The sequence below is a fragment of the Dendropsophus ebraccatus genome, chromosome 7, assembly GCF_027789765.1.
Source record: "Dendropsophus ebraccatus isolate aDenEbr1 chromosome 7, aDenEbr1.pat, whole genome shotgun sequence".
In the NCBI taxonomy this organism is placed as follows: domain Eukaryota; kingdom Metazoa; phylum Chordata; class Amphibia; order Anura; family Hylidae; genus Dendropsophus; species Dendropsophus ebraccatus.
Genome location: NC_091460.1, coordinates 35,946,184 through 35,961,041, shown reverse-complemented (window position 1 = coordinate 35,961,041; position 14,858 = coordinate 35,946,184). Strand labels below are relative to the sequence as shown.

Here is a 14,858-nt window from a genome sequence, read left to right as displayed (position 1 = left end):
CCCACTGATCATCGATCTGCTCGGCCGACGGGTTTCTGTAAACAGTTGCTCTTAATCATGGCTAACAAAACCTTACACTAACATATAGTCATGATGTAACCGTGACTGATCAGCTGACTACTGAATATGTTTCCTGATTGGATGGCTGGCTTCTGTTTTAATACATAGAAAAATAGTAGACTGAAAAAGTTCGCCTGGTCCATCCAGTCCGCCCTCATATTATTTCCCTTCTTATGTTTGTTTATCCCAAGCAGGTTTACATTCAGTTATTTCAGATTTACCTACAATATCTGCTGGAAGTTTGTTCCAAGCATCTACTACTCTTTCAGTAAAGTAATATTTTTCCACGTTGCTTCTGATCTGTCCCCCAACTAATCTCAGATTGTGTCCCCTCGTTCTCATGAATAACAGGGGTTTGACCTACTGCTCAAAACACGTCGGACTAGCATAACAACGGCTAAACTTTTATACTAACATGTATTAATAAAGTCTGGTGTTTTAATCCTTATCTGGGTGTTGGAATACACTAAGTAACTTTCCTTACGTCTGCACTGAGCAGCCTGTTAACATCTGTGCAACCTCTAGGAATGATGAACACTGAGGATAAATGAACTTTCAAGGGGAAAGGCGTCTTGATCATTGAGAGATCTGCATTGTCATCTATACTATGGGGGTGATCTGTTCCCAGTATTAATTGGGGTTGGTTATGTGACCACCAGCATATAGTTCTACTGCTTTACACATATGGGGGGTGGCTGGAAACAAGACAAACTAAAATATAGTATGTTCAATGCAACAACAAGATGCAGACAAAACACAGGCACAATCTGGTTTTCTGGTTAGTTGACAAAATCGCTTTTGTAGACATGGAGAAAAACCGTAGATATTAACTTAACAGACTTTTTGGCCCAGTTCTTTCATAGACATCAATAGAAATAACAGTAAGTTAGGCGCCAGCAGGCAACTTTTCAAGGTTTTGGTCCTAACGCGGTTACCCCCCCCCCCCAAATAGCAGGATTAAATAAAAAACAAACTATATATTTGCGCCAATACTTTAGTCAGTACAGCAGAAGCGGTCTAATCTGGCACTTTAGTTCCTATGCACAACTCCGCACACTAACTTATATGAATACCAATGCAAATTGGGCACAGGGGTCGACAATCCCCCCTGCTCCCTATTTATTCCATGCTGACCGCCATCTCGATGTACTAGAAAGAGTCCCCTGACCTTGCTAATCATCTCTGTCATAGCCAATGAGCGGATTACACATTCAAATACCCTCCTGCAACTTCGATTCATTCATAAAAAAAAAAAAAAGATAACATTGTTCTGAGGGGGGGGGGGGGGGGGGGGGGGGGTCGGTCCCGATGGGGCCCCCAGTGTCTTGAATTCTATTCAATAATAACCCCACCATCTGCCTTCCTCTTACCAGGAGGAGAACACTTCCCTGCGGGGATGTGAAAGTTGTACATGGCTTCTATATAGCCTAATGGGCATCATTCATATTAGCAAACACGCACATACCTCCAGAATGGCTGCCCTTCAATGCGTGTTTTATGCAGCCCGATGCTAGCACAAAGCAGTAGCTGTTACCTCGCCCGCCGCCCCGTGTGGAGAATTAGCTCACTAGGGGAAAAAAAAAAAAATCCTTCCAAGCCGCTTTTATGGAAAATAAGGGCTTAGGCTGTTAACGTAAAATCTACAGAACAACAAGCGGCTCTAATGAGCTAATAACACATGGACCATTTCACTAAGAGAGCTTTCCTTTCATAGGGTACGACTTACATGAAGAGGGGGAGAAGGGGTCTTTGTGTTATGTAGCAAACTTCTCTGTACCCAGGAGACTAGCGTCTCCACACTGTACTCTAGGGATCTACTCTGCTCACGAGCACCACCAACGGAACAGGGAAATACCAGGATACACGTCAAGAACCGTAACGTTGCTTAACCCTCACACTACCTGTGTGGTCTAAAAATGGGAATAGGTTTTATACCCATAGTTCCCGTAAAGTGATTCTTTCTAGTGATTTCTGTTGCTCCATCTGAGAGCAGAATATGATAGAGAATGAAAAACTGAGCTCTGTGATATATAGGTTTATATGATTTGATAGGGAGATTCCTCTTAAAAACCTTACAGGACTCCTAGAAGAGACAGTGGGAGTCCTGATTGCTCCGCCCATGCACAATGATTGACAGCTTTCCTTGTATTAGAAGGTTTACAGGGAAGGCAGAGCAATCAAGACTCTGTCTCTCCTGGTTGTCCTATAAGATTTAGAGCCCTGATTGCTCCACCTTCTCTGTAAACCTTCTAAAGCTGTCATTCATTGGGCATGGACGGAGCAATCAGGACACTCACTGTCTCTCCTGGTTGTCCTATGAGATTTAGTGAGTGTCCTGATTGCTCCGCCCATGCACAATGATTGACAGCTTTAGAAGGTTTACAGAGAAGGTGGAGCAATCAGGACTCTAAATCTAAAAGAGACAGTGAGAGTCCTGATTGCTCCGCCTTCTCTGTAAACCTGCTAATACAGGGACAGCTGTCAATCATTGTACATGGGCGGAGCAATCAGGACTCCCACTGTCTCTTCTAGGAGTCCTGTCACGATTTACTCTGCTTTTTACAAAAAATCCTGCCCTACATCCTAGCTGGACTTCTCTCCCTCTATCATATGTTATTATCCAAAAAGTCAGCAGTAACCAACCAAATAAAAAATGTAACATCCACTGTGGTTGTAGCACTGGTTTCTGACACTGGATCACATAGGTGAAATTATCTCCAAACCAAATTATCACTGAAAAACCTTGTCAATGGAGAAAATAAAGTCTATGGCTAGCTTAGGACAGGTTTTGGACTACGTTTAGGCTGTATGAAGCAATCCTTAAAGGAGTAGTTCAAAAATTAAAACCTATACCGTATCCACAGGATAGGAGACATGTTTCTGATCAAAAGAACAGGGGTCCCTTTGCCCATCCAGGGGATGCAGCAGTAGTGCACATGCTCTATGCACTGACAAGGATCGCTTGGCTGCCTTTAAAAGTAAATGAAGTGCTAAATGAGCATGCACACTGCTTGTATCAAATAAGTAAATTTTCATTACAATCCGTTGGTTTGTTGCCCAAAAGGAGGGACAAACTGATGTCTATGACCAACGTTATAGTGTATGTATATCACTAATCTCTTTTGACCTGACTGTATACAAGCCATTTAAACTGGAGAAGTTTCTTGCTTGGCTTTTGAAGTCTCCAGTCATATTCTAAGGCTTCTTACAGATTTAAAAAGCTACCACCAGGTGGCGCTAGAGAGCAATATTATGGTGTACAGTGAAACTGGCTCAGTTGCCCCTAGCAACCAATCAGATTCCACCTCCTCTTAATCCTCACAGACTCTTTAGAAAATGGAATCTGATTGGTTGCTAGGGGCAACTGAGCCAGTTTCATTTTACACCATGTTTGATAAATCTCCTTCATAGTTTGTATAGGGGACTGGTCCCAACTATAGCAGGAACCGGAGCTCAAGTGAGATAGCATATACAGGGTGGTTCAAAAGTAGGTGGACAGTTTGGGGGACATTTATTAAACATGGTATAAAGTGAAACTGGCTTAGTTGCCCCTGGCAACCAATCAGATTCCACCTTTCATTTTCCAAAGAGTCTGTGAGGAATGAAAGGTGGAATCTGATTGGTTGCTAGGGGCGACAGCCAGTTTCACTTTACACCATGTTTGATAAATCTCCCCCTTCATAACCTTATTACACATACTGTCCACCTACTTTTGGACCACCCTGTATAATGGGGGCATTTTGTATTACACAGTCATTGGTGGTTTATATGGACAGGATAAGAGCTCCGAGACGGTTATCAGCTGCTAACAGATCTGGATCAATGAGATGGGATGGAAGACTCTGGAACTGTGTAACACAATAAGGATATTATGGGGGAATCAATATGTCGCATCATAAGACAACACTGATCTCCCTATTAATAGTGTATATATGGAGAAATAGGCGACCCCCACTATTCCGTATAAACATGGCGGACTGTACAGCAGCTGTAAACTTCACAGAAAAATCTCATCCAATCTATAAAAACACAGTGCACGCTCCAGCACCTGCGATGGGATACTTATAAACACAATCGGCGCCGTTCACAGCTCTGCTACATCACGTAGCAACACCAATTTCTTACAGGAGGAGAGAAAGAAAAAAAAAGTCTAAACTCCATCCATCACGCTGGAATTTGGCAGCACTTAAATCACAGCTTCTACTGTAGAGCTCAGTGCTGCATTAACTCTTCACGGACGGGCTGCAGAGCTGCAGTTCGGGGTCATACATAGAGAGAAGAGCACAGATAGCAGCACTGCCACGTGTTCCATGTATACAAGGATGTCATGTCTCCCCGGATGAATGAACGCTCTCATGTCTATAGAATGTTCCGGAGTAGAGCAGACAGATTTAGCTAAGGGAGAAGGGAAAATTAAACCGTGGCTCTTATTGGTCTTCTCAGTCCTACATCATCAAACCTCTGCTTGCTGTCAGTGATTGGAACATTCTTCAGCCTATCAACTAACATGATTTTCTTCATTTAAAAATAAATAAATAAAATAGCAGGAATATATACGATTATAGCCACATGACGCAATCTCAGTATATTAGAATACACCCTAATACAAGTATAGCCAGGACCAGGACAGGTACTCACCCCTTGAAGGTAAAGGCATATTCACACACTGCTAAATTTGTTTTATTTTGGATTTCAATAAATAGATTTAATATGGATTTTGCCAAGCCCTATTCAATGAATACAACAGTGCCAGCAATTTCTGCTATAGTGAAAATCATCCGATTTAGTATTGTTTCCATTCAGTAACATCAAGCAGAGCTCTTGAAAAAAATTTGATTAAAGGGGTACTCTGGAGGAAACACATGTTAAATCAACTGGTGTCAGAAAGTTATACAGATAAGTAAATTATCTTTTAAAATTCTCAAGTCATCCAGTACTTATCAGTTGCTTTATGTCCTGTAGGAAGTGGTGTATTCTTCCTGCTCTCTGCTGCCATCTCTGTCCATGTCATGAATTGTCCAGAGCAGTAGCAAATCCCCAGAGAAAATGTCTCCTGTTCTGGACAGTTCCTGACATGGACAGAGGTGGCAGCAGAGAGCAGGAAGAATTCACCACTTCCTACGGGACATACAGCAGCTGATAAGTACTGGAAGATTGGAGATGTTTAAACAGAAGTCATTTACAAATCTGTATAATTTTCACCAGCTGACTTCAGTACCATTGTGGCAGTACTGCAGCCTTGCATATGTTACAGGGCAGGGAAGAACGCAAAGGGGTAAGTATGCTGTAGGGAAGATACTAGACAAGAACAAGGGTCACTAGGCTGTACCCCCGTTTTCGAGGAAGGACTTGGGCTGCCTCCATCTTCCCCACGGACCGGGAAGACAGCGGGATTCAAATGCTGATGGTTCGGGTTCCTACCAGCCTGGCTCGCTCATCTCTAGTCACAATCTAAGGTAAGTTGACTATAGTATTTTTTTTTTCTGAAAAAGTAGTAGATGCTGGGTACAAACTTCCAGCAGAAGTGGTTGGTAAATCCACATGAAACTTGTCTGGGATAAAGATTTATCCTATAATAATAAGTATTTTTTATTTAATTTATTGAATGTATCTATTCTAATAATATAAGGACAAACAGTCTTTTCTCTTCCCAGCTCCCTAAATCCAGGACTACAACCCCCCAAGCAGACAACATCAGGACACGATGGAGGTTGTAGTATAAGAACCTTTACCAGAAAACGTTCTACAAACCGCAAACCGCAACCAACAACCTGTTGCACTACAACTCCCAGACCTACTGAACTATATCTAGCCAGCATGCTGGGGGGTTGCAGTCTTGATCTGTTTAGCATAAGAAGCACAAGAAGAGAAGCTGCAGGAGTTTGTTGTGACAGGCATAGGAAGATTTTCTATGGAGTTTTTTGACGGGTAATTGAACTATATGGAGAGGAGGCTTAAAACCCAAGAAGACAATGAAGAAGCTGGCGGAGGGGTCTCAGCGCTCTCTGCGAGTAACATTGTACTGAATAAAAATGAAGAGTATTAAAAGTGGAGGGGGAGAAGATTCGGAGTTAAGTGTTCATCTCGCTAGACAGTAATTACTCTTTTCTCACGTCGACTCCGGCAGGATTACTTTCTCTGGCAGACAATGGAGCGAGGTCTGAACGTCTGTCATTCCCTCCACACAATGTATCAAAAACAAAGGTGGGATGAGGCTGTCTCATGGGCACAGCGCCATTCCTTCAGTGTAAGGACAGACATGTAGACATCAGATTGGCTATATGGAGATGTAGCAGAGCTAAGAGGGTTGGAAGCAGAGGAAGTTCCCATACAGGTCACCATCATTGCACGCGTTTGTTACAATGTGATCAATCCAAAAATTCTATGATTCTACTGAGAATTCTGCAAGATTACATCACTGCAGATACATTCTGATGTAGCAGAGCTGTGTTGGTCATATAGGCTATCAGGACTATTCGTAACTTTTTTAGGGTGTGATTTGACAGCAAATTGCGTTAAATCGAGCGCCGCTGAGCGACTTTGTTACAGTTGCGGTTTAGCCAAATCGCACAGAAGTCGCAAGCGGATCACAGTTGTACGCGAACAATGCTGGCAAAGTCAACCTGCAACCAAAGAGGATTTTTATGACAATACCATCATAGGACATGTCACCATGTTGTCGTAGCCTTAATATACTGCATTATAAATAGTATACAGACACACTATGAGCCCACTGGGGGTGGACTGGCGGTACTATTGTTGGGGTCCAGCCATGACCCATGAAGTCCAATCTGTGATACTGTAACAACTATCAATGGCGATCAATATGGGAGCAATGGTGAACGTGACATCATAGTAATAATCATCATCATCTTTGAAGGGCCACATGTGGCCCCCCCAGTTTCTACATCCATCAACCCTATGATAACAGCTGTAAACAGACTCCCATCATCACTAGTATCAATGATATAACAGTAATAGTAATGTCTATATTACATACAAAGAAGCAACACATAGCAAACACATCATCACTACACACAGAATGCAGCAACAACCACCCAGGAGACGTCTACAGGAGCGGATCAGGATCATAACCAAAGAAACTTCTCCTGGAGCCTCCAGCATGATGGACATCTGTACACATCTTACTGGTAATATAACCCGACACGAGACCATTGCAATAGTATTAGAGGTTAATAGATACACTGTGATTGTAGCAGAGCTGAGTTTGTTAAGTGGTGCAAGTGTTATCTATGAATATAGCCATCCTGAGTTTGTTACGTGGTGCAAGTGTTATCTAGGATTGTAGCAGAGTTGAGTTTGTTATCAAGTGTTATCTGTGATTGTAGAAGAGCTGTGTTTGCTATGCAGAACAAGTATTATCTTTCACTTATAGCAAAGCTGAGTTTGTCATCTGGCATGCGTTATCTCTGACTGCACTTACAACTGGAAGGACCACATTATCTAAGGAGAGAGAGCATTATTTTTTATGATTTTACATAGGACCACACTCTACTGAATTATTTATGGGGTTCCATGGCACATTACAATGGATGAGAAACAAATTTTCCTCTACTACATCTACCTATAGCTGTATGCTAATAACCTATATGACAGTACTCTACTATGACAGAGCTCTACTACATTTAGCTATATAAGTATAATCTATAGGATTGTGACCAACTCAGCTCTGCTACATCAACATATCTCTAGCTATACATTAATAACTTGTCTATTCCATATAACAGAGGTGCCACATTCCACTACATAAAGGCAAACTCAGCTCTGCTACATCTACATATATCTAGCTATTCTATATGACAGCAGTGCAAAGCTTTGCTATGCTACATATATCATAACCTATATGACAATGACAAGTTATATATCTAGCTATAAACTGATAATCTATCCTATACAACAGTATTGATAAAATTTGCTTTGCAACATAAAGCGACAAGCTCAGCACTGCTACATCTACATATATCTAGCTATACATTGATCACCTGTCTATATTATACAGCAGTAATGCCAAAATCTGCTCTGCTACATACATTTATAAGCTGTAGGACAAGGGACAAACTTAGCTCTGCTACATCCACATATATTTGGCTAAACATTTAATAATAATAATAATAATAATAATAATAATAATAATAATAATAATAACAACAACAACACTAAACTCTGCTGCACATATATTTATTACCTTAGGACAGCGACAAACTCAGCTCTGCTACATATACTTATCTACCTATTTAAATAGAACAACAATAGTACCAAACTCCGCTTCATGTATATTTATAACCTTAGGACAGTGACATATTCAGCTCTGCTATGTCTACCTAAATTTGTAACCTGTAAACCAGTGACAAACTTGGCTCTGCTACAAATACTTATCTAGACATTTTAGCAATACAAAAGGGCCACCCGCCACTGCAGGTATAGTTATAACCTTAGGACGGTGACAAATTCAACCGAAATTTGTAACCTATAAAACGTTGATAGACTCAGCTCTGCTACATAAATCTAATTTTATAGCTTGTCTATCCCATAACGCAGGGTACTACCCATAGTGTTACCCTGTCCTATACCTGGCTGATGACGGCCATAATACAATCAGGCTTTCCAATCATTACCCATTCATATGCAATGGTCCCCTACAAGCTGGGCGCGGATTGTACAGCACTGTACACACATTAGGGCTTCTCCATAAACAAACAACCCAACATGGGATGGGAGATAACCCCGCAGCACCATAAGGGTTAATCTACAAGTCAAGGAGGCTGGTGATTAATGAGGGTCCTCAGACAATGTCCCCCCTGCTGGCTGCATATAGTGCAACTTAGGGACAACATGCAAATTCTGCATTTCTCATGAGAAGCTTCCCGGATAGGCAGCATGGATGAGAACCCCGCTCTACCCTCCCATTCAAAAGCTGAAAAGCGTTCGGGGCGAGCAAACACGTTCATGTTTGCGAAACCAAGGGTGGATCCGTCTCCTTACCTGCTGGTTTCCTCTCAGGTTTGTCCTCTTCTGGCAGCCTGGCAGCTGGCACTCCGCTCACCGTCACCAGGGAAAAGCAGAGTGTGACCCACACGGTGATCATTCCCACCAGTATCCCTCGGCCCGGGGATAACCTGCAGCCCCCTCCAGCCTCAGGCATCCTCTGGTCGCATACTTCGCTCCGCAGGGTTCTGCGCTCTAATCCTGGCACTGGTTTCCTCCACCTAGAGAGAGATGAGAAGAGTTAGCCTGGCATATAAGGGGGCAAAGGAAACCTAACCAGCTTGTCACCCAAATTCTATAGAACGGATACTGGGAGAGGTCACAAGTTGGACTGGTTATCCTTTAAGCGACACAAGGTTTACCATTAAAGAATCTCAGCAGGGTAGAGGGGGATGCAGAGTTCTGTGATGCCTCATTGCCTCAGGAGCTGTAATCGCTATACTACATTGTAACAACAGGTATAAGACAAGCTGCATATAGATACAATGTAACAAGGAATAAAAATCACACACAATGCACAGTGATACATAGTAACTATAGTAGATTGTAACCACATGGAGTAAAGATTCCGCCTTCCATACACTGAGCTGGTGTTCAGAAATATAATAACTATCTGCTACTGCAAGAATTTACCAAGGCATCAAGGCAATGGTCGTCTACCTGGGAATCTCACGCTGTGGTAGGACTATAACTCACAGCATGCCCTGACAGCCACAAGCTGGGAGTAGTAGTTCTGCAATACTCTCTGCCTGTAACATGGTGCTTACACATCCAGGACTGATAGGTGACACAGACCATGCACAGTCCCACCTGCGCACACTTCATAGAGAACAAGTAACAAGCTGTCTCAGGTAGATGGAAATGTGGACGACTCCTGCAGCCTTCCACCCCTAGAGATTACATATATATCCATAGCATTACACCCCAGATGGTGTACTGTCCAGCAGAGGGGTCCTTATTGCACACAGTCCATGGAGACCAAGCAACAAACTCTCTATACTGGCCCATTCATCTATAGCATTGCTTCCCATAGATCATGTACTGTCCAGCAGAGGGGTCATCATTGCACCGACACCCCCAGAGACATCATGGTGCCTGCAATGGACTATATAGAAGATGCCATTTATCGCACTCACATAGAGCGTGCACTGTCCAGCCAACAGCTCAGGTATCTACAGGCTGCCATCCATAGCCGTGTCCTGACTGAGCTTCCTATGGACCATGCACTGTCCTGCAGAAGGTTCCTCATTGCACCTACACACTTAGAGACCATGTAATATATCTGGATGCTGTCATCTATATCATTGCACCCACTAAGGGTCCCACTGTCCTGTAAAGAGGTCCTGTCCTCATTGCACCCCACATCCATAAGTGTATATGTAATGTATCTAGATGCTGTCATCCATAGCATTGCACCCACTGAGGTCCCCATAGACCATGCACTGTCCTGCAGAGAAGGTTCCTCATTGCACCCACTAAGGTCCTCATAGACCATGCACTGTCCTGCAGAGAAGGTTCCTCATTGCACCCACTAAGGTCCCCATAGACCATGCACTGTCCTGCAGAGAAGGGTTCCTCATTGCACCCACTAAGGTCCCCATAGACCATGCACTGTCCTGCAGAGAAGGGTTCCTCATTGCACCCACTAAGGTCCTCATAGACCATGCACTGTCCTGCAGAGAAGGTTCCTCATTGCACCCACTAAGGTCCCCATAGACCATGCACTGTCCTGCAGAGAAGGGTTCCTCATTGCACCTACCCCAGATCCGCAGCAGATTTGATCTAAATAACTGAACACAGTATCAAATCTGCTGCGGATCCGGTGCGTGTGAAGAGACATAGGAGCATGTAATGTATCTGGATGCTGTCATCTATAGCATTGCACCCACTGAGGTCCCCATAGACCATGCACAGTCCAGGCTGCTAAACTTCCATGCACTACACTCTCCTGTCCATCCTCACAGGTGGCAGCATGTAACCCAACAGCTTCCTTGCCCCTCATGGCTCCCAGTATCCGCACATCCACGGGGAAATCTGCAAAAAAACTTCACAATCCGGTGTGTAGAGACCATGCAGTGTCCATGAGCGGGTCCTCAGGGGCCCCAGTATCCGCCAGCAGGGGGAGCAGCTCCAGGCAGTGTTATCCGGTGGTCTCCAGCACCTACCTGCTGCTCTTATAGCTGCAGAGCCCGGGGGAGCACAGCTCCGGGTGCCCAGCTCCTATCCTCCCGCTCTACACGAACAGAGTGCCGGCCACTCGGCTCCTCCGCCCCCCCTGACAGCAGCTCCAATGTGCTGGGCGGGGTTACGCCACCTGACCACGCCTCTATGCAAATATGCGACACGCCCCCGTTCTACTATCAAACACGCCCCCTCCTCCCTGGAGTGACGTCACCGCATCCCGCAGAACGTGTGGCTACTCATCAGGGGATTCGGAGGGCGGGTTAACCTCTTCGTTGCCTGAGGCTTGTTTGTAGCTCAGTGGGCAATGGAAATACTCTACTGAAGTCTTGAAGTTTGATTGATTTAGGAGGAGATTGTGTTAAAAAAAAAAGTCTCAAAAAGTCTTAAAATGTCGCAAATGTGCGACTTATGAACAACAATGGAGTTCATGCATGGTGTAATTTTTATTTTCTGAGGCGATTTTCCAGTGCATCGTGCTGAAGGAAAAAAGATCAATGGTTCTAACTCCACAGTTGCCGATTATTCTGGTAAGAGCTGCAAGAATATATTTTATTGGGAATTTTTTACTTTCTTAGAGAATTTGATAAAAAAAAAATCTGTGCTGTGTCCACAAAGAACCCCCACCCCTTCCAGGCAGAGGACTTTCTGCAGGGAACAGATTACATTTGTTAGACTATGTTCACACTGAGCCTTTTTCCTGGGATTCCGACCTGGAATCTTGGTGGAAAACACTTGGAATCCAAATCTCATTGTGTTGAATGGGAATTTGAACTGATTTGAAGTCCAAAAAAATAAAAAATGAAGCTGTGAAATTTCTTTTAAATTCTGCATAGATTCTACAACATGTTGCCTGGATGAGGATTAGCTCCAAAAATTGCAGGAAAATCTGCAACGTACAAGATGCGAATCTGCAGATGGACATTTCTGTCGCAGACTGCGCAGTGGACCTCTCAGAGTGTGTGCGCATAGCCTTAAAGGGGTATTCCCATCTCAGCTAATATACTTGAAGGTCTCGTCATGTTAAATATTTTTGCAAATACATTCATTTAGCAAACGTGTCTCCTTTTCCTGATATGCTGTCTGTTCCCTCCCATTGTTGACAACTGGTTATCTAGGTTACCGACCACCACTCGGCTGTAAAAGCAGTGGTCTGACGGTGTATATATACAGTAACTATAATGTAGGGGTGTGTATATATATATATATATATATATATATATATACACACGAGTCAGACGACTGCTTTTAGAGCAGAGTGGTGGTCAGTAACCAAGACAACTGGTCTGACTGGTGTATATATAGCTATAATGTAGGGTATATATATATATATATATATATATATATATATATATTTATATATTATAGCTATATATACACATGAGTCAGGCCAATGCTTTTAGAGCAGAGTGGTGGTCGGTAACCTAGACAACCAGTTGTCCACAATGGGAGGTAAATGGCAGCATATCAGGAGAAGGCGACACGTTTGCTAAATGAATGTACTTGCAAAAATATTTACCTTGACGAGTCCTACAAGTATAACTATATTACCTAAGATGGGGATACCCCTTTAAATCTCATCTGCTTGCCTGCTACTGTAATCCCCCGCAAAATTTCAGGCAAATAGCTGCACATTTGGTAGCATTTCTGCCATTTACCCTTGAAGGTCATTGACAAGGCCACATATAGATGGCTGCATACCAAGCTTCTCAGTGTACTGTACTGGAGCAGGGACGCCTGTCTTTGATAGGAGTCCCTGCTCTTGTATAAACATTGCAGGGGAAATCTAAAAACTTTCAGATCAGAAACTACTCCGACAGGTTCAAACCTGAAAGAAAAGGGAAGGGGATTGATGCAGTCCCCCGAGTGTGGCTTAGGATCGGAGCTGTCACTTATTATGACGCACCTCTGTGTAAATCATTACCTAGAAAACATAACTATGGAGACCTTGCCATCATCCCATACACAGACCAGTGACGGCTCCCGCACCACAGTGTATTACGGTAAAGTTTTGTAGTGAAATCTTCCAGATCCCCATCTATAAACCAGAGGCATGACTAGTTAAAGTGCGGGGTCTGTGCGCCATGTAGGATTAGGGAATGTTTATACATCTACGAAAGTCCTGAACCCTTCGCACAATGACTCAGGAGCAGAGCGGTGGTCTCATCGTCTGAGCGTAACACAATGCTGTCACAGCCGCGGGTTATTGGGGTATAATGGCTCATGCTTCACACGTTCACACGTACCGGTCAGCAGCGGATTTTCTGCTGCGGATCCACTGCAGATCCGCAGCAGATTTAATCTAAATAGCTGATCACAGCATCAAATCTCCTGCGGATCTGCTGCAGATCTGCTGCGGTCCCTGTACGTGTGAACGCACCCTAAAGGATTATGGACATATGTGCCTGGCGCTGGCACCTACCAAAGTTTTGATCAGTTATTGTCTGAATGTCTGAAACGAGCCAGGAGAAGAGCTTGGTTCTGTTCCCAACAGTAACAAATCCCCGTAGAGAACCTCTCAGGCTCTAGACAGTTCCTGACATGGACAGAGGTGGCAGTAGAGAGCATTGTGTCAGACTGGAAAGATACACTGCTTCCTGCAGGACATACAGCAGCTGATAAGTACCGGAAGACTTCACTAGAAAGTTATACAGATTTGTAAATTACTTCTATTGAAAAGCTCAAGTACTTATTAGTTGCTGTAAGTCCTGCAGGAAGTGGTGTATTCTTTCCAGTCTGATACAGTGCTCTCTGCTGTCACCTCTGTCCATGTCAGGAACTGTTCAGAGCAGAAGAGGTTTTCTATGCGGATTTGCTACAGCTATGGACAGTTCATGACATGGACAGAGGTGGCAGCAGAGAGCACTGTGTCAGACTGGAAAGAATACACCACTTCCTGCAGGACAAACAGCAGCTGATAAGTAAAGGAACACAAGAGTTTTTCTTTGCAGAAATAATTTACATATCTATATAACTTTATGGAAACGGTTGGTTGGGGAAAAAAAAACGTTTTTTTCTCCAGAGTACCCCTTTAAAATGTGTGGAGTGCCCACGTAACTCACATATGTATAGAGTCCTCTATAATGACAGATAGGAATACTGTGCCCCTCTATTATCTTAGAATTCACAGATTATTAAAAAAAAAAAAAAAAAAAAAGTGTTCCTTAAACCAGACAATCCCTTTAAGGATTCACCTACTAGTAACAAATCAATAGTATACATCTTAAAATGTCTGATCTGTGGGGGTCCCGCTGCCAAACCCCCCAATTTTTCAAAGACCGGGGCTGCCCAGTCGGTTGCCTCCTATTAGGGGCTTAGTGGTCACTCTGCTTCTCGATTGTTACTTATTAGACGTCATTAGAACCAACGCTTCATGTGGTGCCAGACCTAAGAGCTCCCCATAATCATAGCTTCTAATATCAGCTAATCCCTCTCTATATTACACTGTCATTTATTCCGGCTAGATTGGAGGCGTCTGTGTATCTGGGGAAATCTTACTCAGCTCTTTTATATATATATATAGTAAGTAATGTCCAGTACAATAACCGCCATGTGACCACACGCCGTGGGGCCAGCCTCGGCCAGGCTTTACAGAAGAAAAAATACCCATA

At 43.4% G+C, this 14,858-nt stretch overlaps 1 protein-coding gene across 5 annotated transcripts in view; it reads right to left on the bottom strand.

Annotated features, from left to right (window-relative positions):
* The window catches only part of FGFR3 (fibroblast growth factor receptor 3), an 85,899-nt gene extending 74,580 nt beyond the window's left edge, over positions 1–11,319 (bottom strand). For 4 of the 5 annotated variants that reach the window (XM_069977288.1, XM_069977289.1, XM_069977290.1 and 1 more), the window contains exons 1-2: positions 11,136–11,204; positions 9,064–9,287 (exon numbers count right to left, since the gene is read on the bottom strand). In XM_069977288.1, the coding sequence (XP_069833389.1) occupies positions 9,064–9,287; positions 11,136–11,149 (238 nt within the window). In that variant the 5' untranslated portion in view covers positions 11,150–11,204. Of the gene's footprint in view, positions 1–9,063; positions 9,288–11,135; positions 11,205–11,231 lie in introns of those variants that run through there. The other variant, XM_069977292.1, reaches the window with a different exon arrangement.
* Between the last annotated feature and the right edge of the window lie 3,539 nt (positions 11,320–14,858).